The sequence below is a fragment of the Poecilia latipinna genome, unplaced genomic scaffold (assembly GCF_001443285.1).
Source record: "Poecilia latipinna isolate Pla-1442-1.1 unplaced genomic scaffold, P_latipinna-1.0 Scaffold535, whole genome shotgun sequence".
Taxonomy (NCBI): Eukaryota; Metazoa; Chordata; class Actinopteri; order Cyprinodontiformes; family Poeciliidae; genus Poecilia; species Poecilia latipinna.
The window spans coordinates 25,550-46,891 of record NW_015113151.1 but is presented as its reverse complement, the minus strand read 5'-3'; the positions used below and the strand labels follow the sequence as shown (position 1 = coordinate 46,891).

Sequence of the window (21,342 nt, the reverse complement as noted above, 5' to 3'; positions counted from 1 at the left end):
TTTTCCACTTTGTACAATAAACAGGTATGACCATCCCGTTTAAATCTAGCTAAAGGCCAAGAAAGCCTCTAAGTCTGTATTAATTCTAAAGATGCAGAGCCTACAAAGAAGGAGGTTATCCTCTATCATTGCTCAGAAGCAGAAAAGAAGTGACCTGTAGGACTCGGTTCAGTCTCGCCTGATGAAAGCACAGAGGTTTCAGGATGCAGCACATTTGCAGAGGAGCAGGCTCCGAGGTAGGGCAGGGTGGGGGTATCGCTGCCTAGTGTTCTGGTTTGGATTTGCGCTTCAGTGACAGTGTCAAAGTATCAAGTCAGTCAGGTAGTCAGTCACTGTCGACACACAGGCAATGTCCAGGCCACTGATTCACGCTCGTCGTCTCCAAACGTGTCACACTTTGTGTGCATTTGCGTTTGAGAGGCAGTGGAAGTGAGCGCTGTCTGTGCCGCTCGCAAGCCTTTCTCAGGCAGCCATGTAGCTTTGCTGCTCAGTGAAGCACGATAACTAAGGTTAGCAGAGCTGCAGTGACAGAGGAACAGGGTCAGACAGCAGAGACTCTGCCATGTGAAAATACAGAGGTTTAAGAGGAAAAAGGGGGCCCAGTTGTCATTCAGTGGGCGAAGGTATATCTGCTTGTGAGTTTAGAAGAATCTCTGCGGCACCGTTATCTTTTGCTTGATTGCAAAACAATCCTGTTGACACCAGAAGGAAATTTATGTATGTGCATTGCCTTTATAAAGGGGTCCACTTTTTTTGCATTGTATCACTTTGCAACCAAAAATCTAGATTTTTTATTTATTTTTTTTTTTTTTTGCGATTTTATAGAACACTGCAGCAAAAAAGTGTGCCCAATGAAGTGGAAGGAAAATATTCTATGGTTTTAATATATTTCTGAAAACAAATTTCTGGCAATTGTGGTGTGCGTATTTATTCAACCCCTCTGAGTCAATGTTTTAGAGTACCACCTTTCAGTGCAATTACAGCTGCAAGCCTGTTGCAGGTATATTAGGTTTGAACAACTAGGCTTATGTTTGCCCATTCTTAGCCAAACAGCTCGAGTTTAGTCTGAGTGGTTGAAGAGATCTATCCATGTCCCAATAACTTTGACTATGTCGTTCAAAAAATATGTAAATATGTTTGAAAAATGCTGTGCATTTCAGCATTTATATTTAAGTATCTTCTGAAATGTGTGTGCCACCGTATGCATGTGTATGTTCACAACTGTGTGTATGTGTGGGGGCCCTAATTACTGCACTGAGCATGGGTGACAGTTGGGCCCCCAGGGTGCTGCAGGGCATCCCGTGTAGCCGTGGTGACTTTATGAGGGTGGCAGCACATGCACGTAGAATTGCATACACCATTACACACATACACACACATATTAAGTAGGACGTTTCAAGCTATGACCTCATTCAGTGGGAAGCAGGATTCATAGGAGAGGCAGGACAGAGGCGGAGCGAATAGATCAAAAAGAAAAAGTGAAGAATTTTTAAAATGCTACTTATTTAACCTTCTGAAGTCCTTTCATTTTTTTGAATGAATTGAACTGTTAACTTCAATGATAAAAAAAAAAAAAAAATCACAAATTTTAATATTCATATTCACAGTAAAACATTTTTTTCCCCCAATCTCTCAGAGTGGGCAAAAAAGTAAAAATTTCTTCATGAAGGAAACTAGACTTCTAATATTGTCTATCTTTTCAAAAAACAAACAATATAAAAAAAAAACATTAAAATTTTTTCCCAAATCCATATTTGCAAAGACGTTGTGTGTGCTTTGAATCTAAGCAAACTAAAACTGTTCATTTTAGATGACTGGGGCATTGGTTGTACTGATTCTGATCCGTCGCAAAAAGTACATTTTTCCCAGTCTTTATATGCAAATTGGTAGATTTAGAATACATAAGAAAAAGCATCTTCAGTTATTGGAAAACAGCAAAACAAGAAATTTTGAACCCATCACCCCAAGAGGAAATGCAAGAAATGGACAGAGATAAACTTGCAATAGTATGTTCAAAAATTACATTATGAATTGAAGTCAATGGCACAAAAACATGGACAGCACACTAAGTGCTCCATTTGACTTAAAACACGGAAAACATGGAAAGACAAAAACAAAAAAAATCACTGTAAAATTCACAAACTGGGAAAATATGCGATATTTATGGAATACCCTATGCATCAAAAAAAATTTACATTTATACAACAACAAAATTGAGCAAATATTACCCTGCTGAACTTAAAGAAATTCTTTAGTCAGCCAATACAAAACAACACCCATTCACACAGCAGTCACAGCTTCAATGTAAAACTTCAATTTAGTCAACGATATTATTTTTTATGGCTTCAGTCACAGAGGTGGAATAATGATCAAAAGTGTAAGATTTATGTAGGGCTTGGTAACGTTTATTTATGCATCATTATCTGCCCGGCTTCTCTCGACTTCTCCTCCGTCTTCTGCTTTTATAGGAGATGGATTAGACTCAAATGGGGAGGACAGATGAAGTGCAGATAAGCCTGGGAAAACAACCCCCCTAAAAAAGCGACAAACCGTATGGCGTAGCCCACCGGTAACATTCTTAAACTGCAGTGCACGGCTAACACTAGATTGCAGTCAGCGATTCAAGTGGTTTTCTATAATTCAGAGAGTCAGAGGGAGAGAACTTCAGAGGTTTCTTTACTGCGTCCTGCGTGAATGCTTCAAACGCTGCTGCTGCAAACTTACTAACTCATACACGCTCAAAAGCGTGTATGCACACTGTGGGATGTGCACCTTCGAAATACGCGGCCCGAGCGTGCATATGGTTAAAAGCATTTTCATATAAGCACAATCAACCTGAAGGTTTGAAGGCTGAGACTTAGTTCTTCAATGCAGGAACACATGAGAAACTATTTCAGTTTCTCTGAAAGTGTACATTTTTTGGACAACACGCATGCGTGGGCTCACAAGGCGGTGGCATATATATTTTCTTTTGAGCCACAGAGGGTTTCATCTGGAGACTTTTAATGTCTGTCTTGGTGACGATGGGGGCGAATTTGGTCGATATGAGCCCAAAAACCATAGAAACAGCATATTAAATCCAGGAAACATGCTACAACCTTTAGGCCCCCGGCCTATAGCCCACCTTTGCTCATTGCCTGTGAAGGAGGAAAAAAAGTGAATGTAAAAACAGAAATGGAAGTGAAAGCTAAAACAGATGGCGATGGAGGAAGGGAAAGTGACAGCGAGGGTGAGAAATGGGGGAGTGTAAACCGATTTGAGGAATGAGGAGTGGGAAGGAGGAAAGAAAAAAAGAATAAAAAAAGCTGGAAATGGAGTGACAAAAAAAATGAAATATCAAGAGGGTGACAGATAGGAGAATATTAAATGAAGCATGTTGCTATTTAACACTTCCAAAGGCAAGGAAAAGGGCCAAAAAAGCACCCCACCCATGTTTTTCCTGTCGGAGCTTTTTTTTTTTTCTTTTTGTGCTGAGGTACTCTTTTGGAAGGCATGGAGGGAGCTAGAGGAGGATGGAAAAGAAGGAAGAGGAGAGCAAACAAGGTGACAAGGTGGTATAGAGATGCCGGGGGAGGGGGAAGGTCTGTTTGAAGTCTAAAAGTAATTTTCTAACACGACAGCTCTGGCAGAGGTAGCAGAGAAGAGTTTACGTGTCTGCGTGCACAGTCTACACATCCTTCAGGCTGGCCACATTTTCTTGGCCTCTAGTGTGGTGTTCGTGGGATTAAGAAGACGAACGTGAAAGAGAGAGAGAGCAGGCTAAAAGGTGCTTGGTTCATGAAGCACTTAAGTATCAGCGAGGGGCAGGGAGTGCGTCGTGAAGCACCTATACGCCTTAAAAAGTAATTTTGATCTGAACAAATCACTGTAACTTGGAGGGTTTTCAACATTTTTTGCTTGCAGCACTCCCAGCTATGAAATATTGCCCTAATATACAGCCGTCCAATCACACCCCGACTGTGTCCAACTGTGGCAGCTTTGAGGGCTTTAGTGAAAAAAAAAGGAACATTTATTTTTCTTGGAAAACATGCATGGACCTGAATGGAAGAGTGTTGTTGAACTTGGGGGAGCTTAACAAACACTCTAAAGTGGAATCATATGTCCTCAACAGAGATGCACAAAGAGTCAGCTGGGGCCTTGACAGTTTCTAGCTGGACTGCTGACTGCGTGCCAGGAGACTAAAAAGTCCAACTTTTTTTTTTTTGATTTTCCAATGCACCATACTATATCACAAGCACGCAGTTCACAAACTACTCAGTTAAGTGAAAAACATTTAAAGTTAGCTATTTTCAGGGAGATTTTGATTTTTGATCTGAACAGTTCCTATCAAACTAAAGTCACTGAATCCCTACGTAAGAAGTTATTTAAAAAAGAAACTTACAGTGTGGTTACCACATCTGCTCATTCAGGCAGTTTCAATATAGCGATGAAGTTCAGTTACTGTTGGACATTTCACTCTTTCATCGTGTTTACTTTTGAAGTGTTGGTTATTTCATATCCAGCTGTCTTGTTTAGAAAAAAAGGCAGGACTGAAAAGGGTTTTTAGTGGAGCCTCAAATGATATGGAGGTCCTTGTGGGTTTAGTATATATATAAAAAAAAATAATGAATACATTTAAGCCAGAAAAGCACTGTTTGTTATCCAAAACAGAAAGCAGCCAACAACACTACACATATTTAGAAAAGACATATACAGTGCTACCTACAGTATAGGGTCTCCTCTCCAAATCATTGAACTCCATGGCCACAGGTGTATAACAACCAGCAGCTAAGCAAGCAGAGTGCTCCAACATCTGTGAAAGATTGGACTGCTCTCAGGAACTCGGTGAACTCCAGTAAGGTACCATGACAGAACGCCACGTGTGCAGTGAGTCCAGTCGTCAAATTCGTTCGCTGCTAAATATTTCACAGTCAACTGATAGTGGTATTATTTAAAAAAAAAAAAAAAAAAAAGGATAGTGATTGGAAACAACAGCATCTAAGCCACAAAGTGATGGGCCACTAAGCATAACAGAGCAGGCTCAGGAGGTTTCGAGGTCCAGAGTGTGCAGGGATTTTCAACCTTCTACAGCAGGGGTGGCCAAGTCCAGTCCTCGAGAGCCACCATCCTGCAAGTTTTAGAAGTATCCTTACTCCAACAGACCGGGATCAGCTCTACAGAGGCCTGATAACGAGCCAGTCATTTGATTCAGGTGTGTTGAAGCAGGGATGCATCTGAAACTTGCAGGATGGTGGCTCTCGAGGACTGGACTTGGCCACCCCTGTTCTACAGAGTCGGTAGTTACAGACCTTAGAACTGCAGAGGGAACTACATGGTACAAGGTTTCATGGCCAAGCAACTGGAGTCAAGCTTTGTAAGTGTGTGCAACAATTGGATACAGTTGTGTAAAGAATACCATCACTAGACTGTAGAGCAGTGGAGAAATCTTGCCTCCCTATATGGGAATCCAGTGGGCAAGTATGAGTTTGACGGTTGTCAGGAGAACGGCACTTACCTGACCACATCATGTCAAATATAAAGATTGGTAAGGCACATATTTAATTAGTCACTTAAAAGGAACAGTGCACAATAATTTATTATTTTTGTTCATTCTGTATGTGTCAAATCTTGCGAAATTTTTATACTCAGTCCCTCGGCAGGTTGATTGCATGCAAAACGATTATAGTATGGGGAATTGGGATCAGTCCCGTAGTTACACTGAAATCAACTCCTAAAGCATCAGCGTGCCAATATATTTTGGACAATTGTGTGTCGCCCCATTCAGCTCTAACATGATCATGCACCAGCATACAAAAGCAAGGTTCATAGAGGCAAGAGTTTGGTGAGAAAGAATCTGACCAAGCTAGGTCTTAATGTTGCAGATTAAAAAGTCTAAAGAAAATTCCAACAAGTTGAAAAGTCATCTACAAAGCAAATCGTCAATAGCGAATTCTTTAAAGAAATATTTGGAGCTTCAGTTTAAAAGCAGATAAAACAGACCAAGTCACTGAACTAAGGCCAGTGTACCAGTAAAACAGATTAAGCTTAACTTTCATGGCCAAGGCTTCATTTCCCCTTCAACCTAGTGTATCCCAATGGGGAGATAATCTGGTAAATGCAGCAGTATCAGGTCCTTTCTAAGTTGCCTGAGAAGTCTTGTGAGACTCTCTAGAGATATGAGGCTTTGATATCAGGACCAATTATGCGGTGCGGGCACACACATGTACACATATGCACACGTTCATCATCACACAGCACTTGTGCGCACGCTTCTCCCTGGCCTTGCAGTGCGGCAGAGGAGAAAACAAAGAGGGAATATGATACTTTGGAAACACTGGGCAGGCGGAACATGCTCTGATTTTATCAGCCAGTTGAGCTGAGCTTGAAAGTCAGAGATGATACAGACACAGAGGGAATGATAGAGTGGGATCCAGACAGGTTGAAACAGACTGAGTAAGGAGCGATGCGAGTGCGGTGCAGGACTGGAATTCACAAAAGAAAATATTCACGGCAATGTCTGCAAAACCCACAAAAAAAATCCTTTAATGTACATTAACAAGTTATCAGATATGTGCATGTGCATACGCTGACTGTCACTCGCTGTGTGCATTTCTTCAAAACAGGGCTTCGAGCGCATGAGCACACTTGAGCCCTGTTGATTGCCATGCACATGCAGTACTCGGTGCATTAAATAAAAACTTGCCAGCAGTGACGCGCACTCACACATTCTCACCTCAGATATAGGCGATAAACAGTTGTTTCCGGTCTAAGTCACCTCCGCAGAGGATCCCTCCAGATTAAGTTTGGCCTCTGGCTCTGCTAATTGGAGCTTAAAGTCTGGTGTAGCCCCTGGGTGGAACATGTTGTGTGTGTGCGCGCGCGCGTGTGTGTGTGTGTGTGTGCGTATTCCTGCATATAAATTATAGATAGAAAGGGGGTTGGCTTGCAGGAGAACGGCCACACAGGCTGCAGCAGCCGGAGTGTTTAGCGAGACCAAGCCAGGCCAAAGTAATGCCCATCACAACACCAGCACATGTCAGAGGCAGGTGGTTGACCAGAGACACGGAGGAGGGAGGAGAAGAGGCGCAATGACAGCAAGTAGTAAAGCAGAAGAAAGAAGAGGGGAGGAAATAATGGGGCAGTGGGAGGGGGGACACTCAAAGTCAGGGCAACACATGATCTGAAAAATCCAGAAACTAATGGCGACATAATTGAATTATGTATATCCAGACATTCTCATTAGAGAGAGCCCTGGTTTATTATTGCTATCTTTAGTCTGGTAGTATTATCCATTTAGTTCTGACCAATATACCTGCTTATTAGAGAACGGACTGGTAGTTCAGCTTTTAATAGAGACTGATACAGACCACAGGGTTTTGAATGACAACCAAACTGACCAAACAGTCCTTCTAAATGCTTAAAGCTACCAAGTTTGAGGAATGTTTAATGTGTTCACATCTATTTTAACACTGGTAAAAACTCAAGTACTAAAAGAAGAATTGGAGCGCTGGAAGAATGCTTCATAATTATTGGTACCCTCATTGTGAAGTTGTATAGTGATTAGCTTTTCTTTTTTGCACAATCTCTCACTAAAATCTTTATTTCAAGGAACATCTATGTAAAATGAACCCTGGCACTGCACTGTGTGGTGCTCTAGAGGCCACCATGCAGTCTTTAACTTAATATGTTTTAATTGTCCCTCATCAAAAATCCCATCTTCATTGAAAAAAAAAAGTTACATTGTCATTCAACAGAATTAAGCTGTAAACCTACATAGAAAATTTTAAAGTTTGCCTACAGCAATAGTTGCATGGTTTTCATCCCTAACTGTATTCTCCATTTATACTTCAAGGTCTTATTTTTCACATTTATGTTTTATTGGCGCCAAACATTTGTCTTAAACCAAAAACAACGAGGTAAAAAAACTGAACTTACTATCCATGTGCTGTCTTACATGGTTGAAGTATCTTGGTGATGAACAAACCCCGTTTTTTTGGTGTGACTCTCCAAACTGAAACCGCTCTGACTGAATCCTACTCCAGGAGAGATTCTGACAACTCAGAGCTGCTCAAAAAGGAAAATAACTCTCTCTTTAACTGGCTATCCCATCACTTGTGAAGTGATAAAAACAGAGCAATTGTTCAATAATAAACTGATAATACTCTGCGAAGCACTTTATGACCTTCAATCATTGAGCTGCCCAACAACACAGTTGATAGACGAGGTTTTCACACAGATGAAGTGAGTGGGGAGAGGGTGAGCTCACACATCTCCATCCGGTTTCTTTTATGGTATTATGCTGCAGCAAGTCTGCAAGACACAGAGCTCATAAGTTACACTGCCTTAAGTGCATTCCACTTCACCTTTGGCTTTCTTTCCGTTTTATTTATTTTTTTTTTCATTGGTAGTTGTCTCTTAGCTGTTGTTTTCTGTGATCTTCTTGGAAGCAGATTAACATGTAGGTAGATCTCAACATGTAAAAACTAAGAGTTGACAGCACACACTTACTTTTGCTCTGATCTCGTTGCCTCAAATAAAGCAGCTGGCATTAATGCCCGTTCTGCTCTATCCAAGTGGCGCGATTCGAGATTGCACACTGCAGCCGAGCATACCATGCAGCACTTGCGATCAACAAAGCAGCACGTAACAAATTACAACTGAAGTTTTCTGGATTTGTCCTGCAATACGGGGAACTCCACAATGATTAAATACTGACCTCAGTGACATGATCTTGTACGCATCGGGAAGGTAGCATCGGGTGTTCTCCATTTGGGCGGGGTCCGAATCGCAGATCTTGTCATCAGTGCGGCCGTAGTTGGCGCTTTCGATCATGATGACATCCGTGCCAGGACAGCGTAGCTCGATGGGGTACGACTCGCAAGACAGTTCCCTGCGTACCACCGCCATGGGGATGGGGGCACGGCCATAAACTGCACACAAACACACAAAAGGTTGAAGGTAAGATGTTATTTGGATTTTTTTTTTTTTGTCTTTGCCTCAGAAACTGTGAAACAAGACATGTCAAAAATGCTGTTCCTCATGTCTGAGGAGCGAAGGCTTAAACTGTGCAGGACTAAACTTTCTTCAGCTTAAGCTTTATTTGTTCACCTGCAGAGAGACGTAATTATCCACATTAAGAAACATGAGAAGTGCTAAAGATTTCTATCATAGCAAGTTCCTTGTGAAATGGATTTGTTGGCTGCATTTTTGCAGTTAGCCGTTTCAAACCAGGGGTGGCCAAAGGTGAGCAAAGTTTTTTAAGGGGTTCATACATAGATAAAGGAAAAAAAAAATTCTGCCATGTGCATCTAGCCATCTCTTAGTGCCAGGGGTCACACTTAGTGATTTGATCCAAATTGGCCAAGAAAACTATACATATTGTCAGTAATACATTTCCTGATGAGTCCATTGGAATTATGAGATGAAGTGAAAAGTAACATCTGATTGTTTTTAAATGTAGCTTTGATTTTTCTCCTAGCTACATTTGAGAAAGAAAGAAAAAAAAAACTTAAAACTTTTTTTTTTTTTTTTTTTTCTTGCACATGTGCTGTGATTCATCTCCTCCAGATTTTGGCTATCCATGCATGGAGGTGAAGCCGGACCACTATAGTTGCTATGTGAAACAGTGGAAAGCATTGCTAAAATCATGTTACCTAAAGTACATAAAGAGATACAAATGCTGCTGTTGGTCTGGATGTTCCCAGGGATTTAGGATTGTTGTGGTGCAGTTCACAAACTGTTGTCCTTTGTCACTCCGAGCAACAACCCCAAGAGCTTTAGCCGTCTTCCCCTGATAGATTTATGAGCCGAGGTGTTGATGTGTGTTTTTCCATCACCTAACCCCTCTGAAATAATAATGTAAACGGTGCAAAATTTAAGCTCAGAAATGCTACTGTGTCTCAGGAGTCATTTCTTTCTCAAAAATCATATTTGAAATGTTTTTTGCTCTAGCTAAGTAAACAGACACATTACGCATTTTCACATATGGAGAAATAAATAATTATAGACTAAATCCGGATCAAACTGGTTTGAAACATAAGTAAGTGACTCAGATGTATCATTCTGTTTGGTGCTGATAAAATAAGCTGCACATGGACATGCATGTGCGTGGACAGAGACTTCCACCATCAACGCACACAGTCCTACGACGTCCCTAAAAAGCAAGACACGCCACCATTCTCCTTTCTCTCGTTGTGACGGTTGCCATAGAAACCTTGTCCTCCCTCCCTTGACTCTTTCATTAGCTGGAGGAGCGTCATGGTTACACATATGCAGCAAAGAATCTGAATGAGCTCAATGACACTCTGCCTGAGCTCAACTTAATACAGCCCTTCACCACGCCGCCGATACACACACGCCCGCGCGCGCGCACACGCAAGGAGTCGCGGCCACACATGCATACAAAATGCTCTGAGTGATGGAATGAAGAGGAAGAAATTCACAGCCATTGTCAATGATATCCATGTGGTTCCGCTACCTGCGGGCATGGAGCTGGTAATGGCAGGCTCTCGCTTAGAGATAGGACTGATATATAAGTGACATTTACTGAAAATGTCCTCTTTAATGAACACACACAGCCATATACACGCATGCGCACACACACACACACACACACACACACACACACACATAGGTGTATCACCGCAGGCCATGATTAGACCGTAAGCACACATTCAGACAGGATGTGTGTCTAGGGTAGCAGGTGAAGCATTGATGGTACATCAGAGGGTTTCTACGCGTGTGTGAGCACGGGTGCTTAAGGCAATGGGTCGTTACCGCAATAAGTGTTAGTTTGTTACGTTTTCTCAATGGTCACATCATGGCTGCCTCTGTATGAATCTATATTGTGGAGAAAGGGTTAAGTGAAGCGTGCAGGGATCGATTGACAGTACTGTGAGGCAGCTGTCTAGACTAGCTTTGGATGTGATGTCTTATGGTGTTGCCTTGTTGGGTCCACACTGGGCAGAAAGCAAAGATTAAAACACAAATAACACAATTACGCAAACAAATAACCCACAATAGTCAAGCCTGAATATTTATAAAAAGATGCATTTATTTGTGCTATTATTTCTTAGCATTTTTTGCCTTGCGAAAGTGTTCATTTTTGTACTTTGCACATTTGGTCAGATCGCAAAAGCAAACTTCAGTCTCCGTCAGGAAACACTTTGCCAACCCTTCCTGGTTTACTCCAAACCCCCAAATCAAGCATAATTAACTGCATTTGCCATTTCTGTGAAGACCCATGTAGTGGAGAAATACTTTTCTTCAGCAAAGGCAGAAAAGTTGGTAATTGGATGGGACAATGGACAGAGCTAAATAAAGAGAATTTCTGAAAGAAAACTGAAAAGGGCCCTGCAGTTCTCGTCGCAGCTGCGTGATGAAAATCGTGAAATTTTGTTCTCTCCCTCATGTCGTCTGCCGCTTCTTGTCACAACCCCTGTGGCAAATCTTTCACCCCATTCACCATGTGGAGCTATTGTGTGATTGGTCTAAATGTCATGGGTGTGTTTATTAATGTGGAAAGCAGCGTTTCCATGAGCTGCTGTACTGACTGACTATGCAAAGTGGGAGGGATTGAAGAATAGATAGAATATTTAAATACATTTTCTCAATCAGAGAGAAGATTTTGAAGAGCAAATGCTGGAGGCCGAGGGGAAGCATGTATTAAAATAAGCTCCTCTTTCTCATTTCTTGTGTCCTTCTCTGAACTTATGAACTTGTAAAAGTCGTTCCTCTTTGCCACGATCGCTGTGTTCATCATGCCATTGTAAATCACACACGACAAAACACCATGATGTTACCGCAGCAGAAGGGGGAGCTCGTCTCGGTGCGTCTTTTGGGCCGTGAAAATGTGCGAAAACAACCATCCGAAATCCACATGATTGTGCATCAACAGTTCGACCTCGGTCCGACCATGCTGGGCCCTTAACAGTACCAAAAAGCCCTCAATTATGGTGTAATCAAAGTTAATTTCTAAATAGAATCGAGATGCTATAGCAAAACTTGAAAATAATTGATTGACGACAAAGATGCTATATAACCAATCTAAATGAGCATGAGCTATTTTGCAAAGAGAAATGTGCAAACTTGTCTCTGAATATGCAAAGCTGGAACAAAAGTAACCCCAGGATCGTAGCAAAGGGGGCAGAATAAAGTGCACACCTAACTTTTCAGATTTTAAATTGTACGACAGCTTTGTACAAGAAGATTTTCTACCAAACCAGTTCCACTGCTATGTTTACTTGGCACCACTTCTCTCTCTCCGTCCTCATTCCCAGGCGACCTTCATAATTCCTTCTGTAAACATTGTTTTTAGCTCCTGTTTTCCGGTGTTGCTGGGTCCAGTTACAGACCAGCTCACTGGGAATGCTAAGCATTCACAGACACTGCTTGCTATTTAAAGCAGAGTGTTTATACATGAAGTCAGTGATATTAGGACATCGATGATACGATTTGTGAATTTAAACCTGCTGCACAGATCTTCACAGAAAACCAGTGGCTGCCAGGTTGTGCAAAACCAAAGTGTTTGATTTAAAAAAAAAATCTAATAAAAACTTATTCTAGCATCAGTTCTGTTTTTTAAAAAAAGTATAATAAAATCAGATTTATTTGAGGCGCTGCTTTTGTGGAAAAGACAATTACGTCTTTTTCTAGCACTTTCTCTGTATGTGATCATTTGTATTGGCCTGTCACATAATAGAATAAAATATATCAAAGTTTGTTGTTCTTACATGGCAAAATTTGAAAAAATGTGAGTTTGTGAACATCTTGGTTAGGCACCATTTTAACAAGTGGTAAATAGATCAGCTGAAAGTCTCATTTTTATACACATAATCAGGCCATATTTAACCTGTGAGAATTTAACAGCATTACATTAATTTAGCTGTCAGCACTTGAGCCATTGGACATCATCTGTCTGACCACTCAGATCCTAAAACCCCATCTACTTATCTCACAACATATCATTTGGCCGTGGACTGTCATTTCAAGCTAAAGCTATATGCGGACGGAAGGAAAATCAAAGTATTAATACGTACTACACCAACATGAGTGACATGCCATCTTTACTTCATAGGGCTTATATATGCTGTTGGTCCAAACCTTTGCAGTTACAACTTCTGTGAAGACTTTTCTACAAGTTTTAGGAGTAGGTTTATCTTATTGACCATCCTTCCAGAAGCACATTTTCATGGTCGGACAATAATGTTGGATGAGGAGACTTGGGTTTCGCTAATTCATCCCCAAGGTTTTATTTTGGGTTCTGGCCAAGACTCTGTGTGAAGGCGACTCCAGTTTTTACAAATTTGTTCATTAATGTCTTCATAGACTTTGCTTTGCCTTCTGGTGTGCAGTCATGTTACAACAGTAAAGGGTCACCCCAGGACTGTTACAAGCATGAAATTGCACAAAGTGTTCCGACTTGCTGAAGCGTTATCCTTTCACTGAAACAAAGTAGCCGAATTCCAAAAAACAGCCAATTTATAAACAGTTCAAGACTTTGCAAATTAACGAAACAATCAGTATTACTGTTGTTTTCAGTACAAGAGATTGGTTTTGGAGGGTTAACGTAGATTAAGTTATGTAGAAATGTCTGACAAAACCTTTGCAGCACCTCCCCTCCTCCCAAAGGCCAGCTTGGCTAACATACTTTGGAAAGCATTTACTTGAAATGTGGTCTACATTTAATCCTTTTAAAGTTAGAACAATAATTTCATAAGAATTACACTGAATCCACAGGAAAAGTGAATATCCAGGGTAATAAAATCGTCATATAAAATGATCAAGTTGCAATAAGATGAAGTGAGCTGAAAAGCACTCAGAGCAAAAGGAGTAAAATTTCCTGACTGTCACAGATAATCCTGCCCCATCCGTTACCTTATTCTTTATATTTTCACAAAATCTCCCATAAGTCCAATAACAGATTGTTCAATCTGCCTCCGAAGAGCTCCCGCCACACACATTTCACTTCATAACAAAGAACATTCAGCTTTTTGATACAGAAGCATTACAAACACATCCACTGACGCACAGACACCAGCTCCCCATCTTTCTCTTCATCTAATAACGTGTGAGCCGTGAGTGCACGTTAATGTGTCTGTCATTAGTTGTGCAAGTGGCGACAGAAACTTGGCAGCCGTGGACGGTACAGACAATCTTATTCAGTTGCTCTCCCTGCCTCGAAGGGAGTGCGGATGAAACAAAAGGATATTGATTTCTGCATTTGGGCCAAGAACAAGAGAGTGGCGAAAGAGCTGAAAAGATGGAAGGAAGGAGAATGAGAGGGTGAGATGGAAAAAGCAGAGAGATTTAAAAGGTGATCTCTCATTTGAACTGTCAAAGTGTCGGTTGAAAAAAATGTGCATCCTCACAGTAAAACAAAGAACAGCACATTTTCAAAAGTGAAAGGTACTTTAAATGAAAAGACTGGAAATATTAATATCAGGGTTTCCCCCAGAAAACCTGCCAAGCCTGGTGGTCGGGTTCTAAGGCAGTCATTCATCCAGCAGCCTGTCGTGTTTTTGAGTTAAAAATAGTTTGAAGTTGACAGGAAATTTGAAAATATCACTTGATATTTATGTGTTATTGAAAGATTGGAGGATTAATACCTGAACACCAACTATAAAGTCTTGGAAAATGCAAACAAATAAACTTAAATAAATAAGCAATACTTAGCCTGGTTTGGGCACAAGTAAAGCCTGGTGGCCCGCCAGGCTTATAAAACACTGTGGGAAACCCTGAATATTCAGTACAAACTCTTTTTGAACAGGATATCACAATTCCAACAGTTAAAAAAAACACACAAAAAACATAACAAAAAGTTGAACTGATATATTAAAGAGAAATACAAATTATATTATGAATGGTTTTTCACAGAGGTAGTAGTTTAGAATCCAACAGGACATTAAGATTTAAGGAAAAGGGTAAAAAAAGAAAAATATTATTTGTATCTGACCTCTTTATTGGAGCCAATTATGATCTCCAGCAATTTGATTTATATATCTCAATCAATCCCAATGACAAAATAGAAACTTTCCCAATTCTTTGAAACAGTTGGCTTAATGCATACGTTTTCTGAAACTAAAAATATCAAATTACCTTCAGAAACCGTATCTAAGTTCCCACCCTTAAATATTGCAATGTAGTCAACTCATTTAGTTGCGGTTCTTTTTCTTGTTTGTTTCATAAATACTCTGAACTTAGAAATGTGCATTTTGCTATGAACATTTTTATCATATGCATGTTTTGTGTTCACAAACCTGTGATAATGACAAGACTCGGTTTGGTGGAGAAAAGGGTGTGTTTGCTTCCGTGTTTTCTCAAGCAGAACACTTTTTGTTTCAGCTAATCCTCACCCAGTATAAACACCCCGATTTGCATTTGTCGACTTATTCTTCAGACACTGATGCAAATGCCCCTGACTGAAACTCATCTCTTGGTGCTGAAGCAAAGTGTTTGTGTGCCTCGAGTGGCTGCCGACTTGGGAAGACTGCGTGTTTGCTTGCGTGAGTGTGTGTGTGTGCGTGCGTGCGTGCGTGTGTGTGTGCGTGTGTGTGTGTGTGTGTGTGTGTGTGTGCGTGCGCCTGAGAGTGTGTCTGAAGAGGGTCTGTGTGGGCGCTGAGTATTTCAGCATTTAAAGTATTTCATCTGTGTGGCAGCAGGCGTGTGAACAAGCACACAGTGGGCAAAGTGTGATTGACAATGGCCATTAATGGGATTAAGTCCAAGTGGGCCAGAGCTCTGTTTTTGGAGTCTTTCAAGCTCACTGTCACAGGGGAGAGGAGGTAATGTGGACATGACCTACTGGGGCTGCATCTGCACAGCTCACGTGTGTGTGTGTGTGTGTGTGTAGTATAACTGTGGGTTTGGCCAAAGTGCACAGTAATAAAACAGAGGATGATGTATATCATTGCAAATTATATTAAGAGCTAAAACAGTTTTGAAAACAAAACTCTGCCTGTTGAAGACTCATCAATCTGAGCTCGTTGCTTACCTATGGCGATGGGCGCGATCAACGCCGAGATGAAGATCAGACATCTGGCCCACATGGCGTCTGATTTTGACCTGGAAGCGGACGTAGAGGTGCTTCCTGCGGAGCCCAGGCGCTCGAGTGCCGAGCTGCTTCTTTCACAGCTCAGGATTCCTGACACCATACAGGCCTGCAGATCAACACAGAGAAGATTTGCTCAGTTGGATGTCATATCAAAACACAAGAAGATGCTCTGTCGAAGAAGTTGAATCCCTGCCCCACCAACAAGAGCGCCCACCCCCGCCAAGAAGATCGTCACATATGGTAATTGTAGATGTTCACAGTTAATGTTATTGATTTTATCAGTCTTTATAAGAAAGGCCAGATGTGGGCAATTTATGTCCCTATGTGGTGGCTTTTCTACTTGCCACACATTTCAGCGGGCAAGACGCTACGCGCACCAAGCGTCGATGGATAGACATCCATGAGCTCATCGCAAAGTTCACAAAAACTGGACAAAAACACATGCATGCTTCTACTCTGTCACCGACACTCGCTCGTGCTGAGTCAGGTGCGTTCCCTCCAGCAAGCAGACAGAAAGCACACAGAAAGAAAGCAGGTAGTAATATCTGAATTTTTAAAATGCCAAAAAAGTGTTTTAATTCCAGCAGTCTGTTCTCCTGCGAGTGCAGCAGGAGTAAATGTTATTATTGCTGTAATTAAAAGAAAGTAGGGGTGCACTGATTGCAGTTTTCTGGCTGATTACCAATATTTAACATAAACCTGACGTATATCGATTTGTTTCTGTACTAAACTCAGCAAAAAAGTTGCACAGTTGGCAACACTAGGCTAGCCATTATTAAACACAAGTTCAGGTTTATGCCATATCTTTGCCAGATTTTTTCCCCCCAATATCTCTTAAAGATTACTGGAATAGATGGTGTTAAAACAATTTGGTGCTGGAATGTTGCATGGGATGTTGTCATGGTTAAACTCTAAAGGTAAAACATTTGTAAAAAGTACCTGAACGCTAAAGAAAATCCTCAAAATAAATGATTAACCTCAAATAGCAAGCATTTTTCAAACCGCTAGCTTGCAGGGGCAAGTCAAGAAACAATATGACAGAAGAGAAAATAATTTAGAAATTACAAAGATTTTCTATACATTTTTATTTTAAATTAAATTCAAATATCCTTGCAGGAGGAACAGGACGATTTGTTACTAAGAAACATGTTACAAGGAAAACAGACTATATGCCAATACATACACAATATATATAATAATATGAAAGAGATCCAACTCTAAATGCTCACTGTTGATGTTCTATCTGTATCAAGATTCACTCCACATCAGCATCAAAGTGTGAAATACATTGATGTCCCGATCTAATTGTTCATTTCATGGTCCATTAGCAATAAACAATTATTAGACGATGGTCTCTGAGATAAGTTGTAACAGTGACAGACTGGTGAGGCTTGTTTCCACTTCTTTTTTTATGAACGGATTAAAGCAGGCCAACATTGTTCAATCACTGGCTCACTCGCCCACTCAGCAGGTAACTCAACTGCTTTGTGTTTGCACCTTCAAAGTCACCAGTTTTAATCATGGAATAAGGGATATTTACACGTTTAACACACACTCTGCAAAAAGTATATACACATACATTTTTTTTTCCAAGTATGCACAAGGATCACAACATTGTGCAGCTGTTATATAATGAACCTAGTTATGTTTCAAACAAATTTTTCGTAGGGATGGTTCAAAGGCAGCAGAAGTCCTATTTTGAGCCTAAATGGTCTCCATTCTCATGGGAACCTGGACACAGCCCCAACTAAGCATTCATGTCAAGTTTGTGTGTGTGAGACTTTGAGAGAAAGAGAGGCAGCAGGAATTTGCAAGAGCTGGGGACAGATGGAACAAAGCAGACAGCCTGAGCCATGGGAAATAAATCATGTGTAACAGAGACTATTGATCAATGTGGCCATATCATTTTGGCCCAGAAGAGACTAAGACAATATCAGGCTGTCTCAATCATATGAGAGCTGTGAAGTCAAATAGCTTCTCAGATATTTTTCAGAACTTGAAAACAATTTTAGTTGCATAAAGAGAATGACTCAGATGCAAAGGGGGAAAAAAAAATAAAAACATTTATTCTGCACACTTGACAGACGGATATGCCTTTAGGCACGTCTATGCTGAATCTGAATCTCTCAGAACAGACGACACAAGGCATGATAAGAGATGTAAAGTTATCTGGAAATTTTTTTTTTGTTTGTTTTTTGGATGGCAAACGAAATCCTTGAAATTGTAAATTAATTTAAGATTATTATCATGGATACTCACGCTAAACTTAATTTCAGCTGAAGCTGAACAGAACAAGAGGAAATTTGATTTGCATTCCGTAACAAGGCAGTCCAAACATTTTATGAAATCAGCAGTTTATTATTTTTTTAAAGAACTTTGATCATAATCTTCCAGCTCTGGAAAATGTTTACTTTTGCTTTTTCTAACTTTGTAAAATATCGGGGTTTTTTTGTTGTTGTTGTTTTTTACGTTATTTTTATTTTTTTTATTTTTAATGTGCTTAAAAATATCATGTTTTCTGCTGTCAATTTCTGTGATGAGAATCCAAATGAAATACAAATTGGTAAATTGATGAAGCATCAGAATAAGAACTCACAGGACATGTCTGTGTTGAAAATAGACACGGATTGGTTACCATCCAAACCCGTATAATTCTGTAAGTAGAAGCTTCCATGTGAGAGAGATTTCATTTCTGCTAACAGTTCTTGACAAATTCCTAATTGCCGCCAAAGTGATACACTCACAATAGTGTCCCATGTATTATTCTGGCTTCTGCCTGAACGGCCGAACAAGTTGCCCGCTTTTGATTGATTGGTCCCTAACTCGGTTGAACATGAGCAATCTGACCAGCTGTCCCTGGCTAGATAGAGGAGCTGTGCGGTAACATATGGCTGGATGCCACCCGTCGCAGCATTCCATCCACTGTTTCATAATTCAATAGCTATTCCATCACTCTTTAAGCTCCACCAGCATCCCTCCCGTCGCCTAATTAACTCTTTCATTTTCTTCTGTGCCCTTGTTGTCTGTGGTGTCCTCACAGACAATAGTGCTCTAATAGCCCGAAGCAATCTAGGACTAAACCAAAGTCACACCACTGTAGTTGCGTAAATAATTCAGCAGCGCTGCATTCGCCCATATGCTGAAATAAAGACATAAAACGATGTTCCATCTACAGAGTTTGTAATGAATAGACAAAAGCTATAGCCCCAAAGCATAGCCATGTGTTTCTAACCTATTTCTGTTCATCATCTTAATGTGCTGATTGGTTAAAATATTATGAATAAACAGGCACTAATGACGCCAATTATCAGAACATATGTGATGTGTTTACACTGTACTCACCAGACTGCTGTGAAATTAAGCTCTGGCAAAATCATTTGTCTCTGTGAACCTTATAATTTGTAAAAAGAGTTAACAAATAAGGGCAGGTCGCTTGGAATAAACTCCACATTTCTTTCTGCTGAGCTAGTTTTACTGTATCTCAGTGGAGCCACACCCAAACAGAGAGGAGCAGAGCAACACATCAGCTAGCATCCAGGACCAGAACAAAAGAATGAGCCAATCCTCGATTTAGGGTGTTACATGTACCTGCTGTAACGAAAGACCACACATTCAAACCCAGTTGAAATGAGTTGGCCAAAGTTTCTGAACTTTCTGAAATTGCTGACATACAACCAAAGTCACTCAAAAAGAGTGGGTTGGAGCCCATTTTTGTCATTAGAGCTCCCTTAATCCAGTATGGTTTGCTGCTGCGGTAGCCCAGTATCATGTTAAACCTTCCAGGTTTAACATGATACTGTTACTGTTACACATATTTTTATTGTAAATTGTGGTGATTTTAAGGCCTTATCCCCCCCTCCCCCCATTTTGAACCACTTTGTTCATTCTCCTCTGACGCCAGCATGGCATTTTCATCCATACATCTCCCATTTGGCTTTTTGTTTGTCTTTTCAGACCAACTTCAGTGAACCAGTGAGAAATTCATCAATTTCTTAAATCTCCAGATCAATCTGTCTGGCACAACAACCTTGCCATGTTTCAAAGTCACTTAAATATCCTTTCTTCACCATTCTGCTGCTCGGCCTGAACTTCTGCAAGTTGTCTTCGTCAGTTTGATGTCATATGATTGGCTGAGTTAGTGTGTGTTGACATCAGCAAAAAAACAAAAACAAAAAAAAAAACATATATGAGCCTAAAACAAACATGAGGTCATGGTGTTTCCTAGCTTTGCATGCACAAGTGATACAGTTTTAATGTCCCAATTTTCTCTGCTCCAAATATTCATTTCATACAGGGTCGACATAACCGGAGCTGTCACTAAGGTCGCAAGACTAACAGACTCGGTTGCATCTATGAATGAGCTAATTGATGTTGGGCTAATTCTGTGTGTGTGCCTGTGTGTGTGTGTGTGTGTGTGTGCAGTCCCCTAACGAGTACCCTGGCTCTCAGAGCGCTCTTCACTCGGGGATTCTCGTTTTCACTAATGAGTGCCGACCGGTTTGGGCTACCTTGTCAACATGCGTCATTCTACACATGCACATGCATATGCACTTGCGTTGGTGCGCCCTGACTTGCACATACAAACTTTCACACATAAATGCTTCTCGCTTTATTAGGCTGTGCTGAACACCCCATGTTGCCAAACACAGCTTATCAGCTGTCCTAATGTTATATTTGTGTTTTAAGCTGTGCACTTATACAAAACTAAACATAATGAGCATCAGTAATGGCAAAGTTCATTTTTTGTAGTTGGCTTTCTGGCAAGGTCCCTCCTTTAACAGTTAACATATTTTCAACAGAGTCGAGAAAGAGCCATACCAAACACTTTATCCATTTCAACACCTGTTTTCATGGGTAACTATGACTTAAAGAAAACCAAACTGTGACTGATTATACAGTAAGTCAACATTTAGGTTCCAGAATGGCAATGACTTTAACTGTACTGAAAGATTGCTAAAAACCACTTGGGGAGTTACGGGGGGGAGGGCTGCACACATTTGAGCTTGTATGTACAATTATGACCCCGTGCAGATTAGAGAAAACCCACAAAAATATTAATCTTTGTGCCCATTAATTTCTTTTTAAAATAGATGTTGTCTATACTTCAAATCTTCAACAAAACAAAAGCTCAAATAATTCAAGAAACAAAAAGTGTAGAATCCAAGTCAGAAATCTATATAGCTTCCTGACAAATCTGTATAGATTTCTGACAAGGATTATTATTCTCAGTGAAGCAGCCCCCCCCCCCCCCCCCCCCCCACACACCCCCAACAACCCAAACAAAAAAAAAAAAAAAAACAAAAATCTTTTTT

At 40.6% G+C, this 21,342-nt stretch overlaps 1 protein-coding gene across 10 annotated transcripts in view; it reads right to left on the bottom strand.

Moving 5' to 3' along the window:
* adgrl3.1 (adhesion G protein-coupled receptor L3.1) overlaps nt 1–21,342 on the bottom strand; it is a 161,497-nt gene that overhangs the window by 121,356 nt on the left and 18,799 nt on the right. For all 10 annotated transcript variants that reach the window (XM_015040981.1, XM_015040986.1, XM_015040987.1 and 7 more), the window contains exons 2-3: nt 15,971–16,136; nt 8,696–8,909 (exon numbers count right to left, since the gene is read on the bottom strand). In XM_015040981.1, the coding sequence (XP_014896467.1) occupies nt 8,696–8,909; nt 15,971–16,130 (374 nt within the window). In that variant the 5' untranslated portion in view covers nt 16,131–16,136. The remainder of the gene's footprint in view (nt 1–8,695; nt 8,910–15,970; nt 16,137–21,342) is intronic.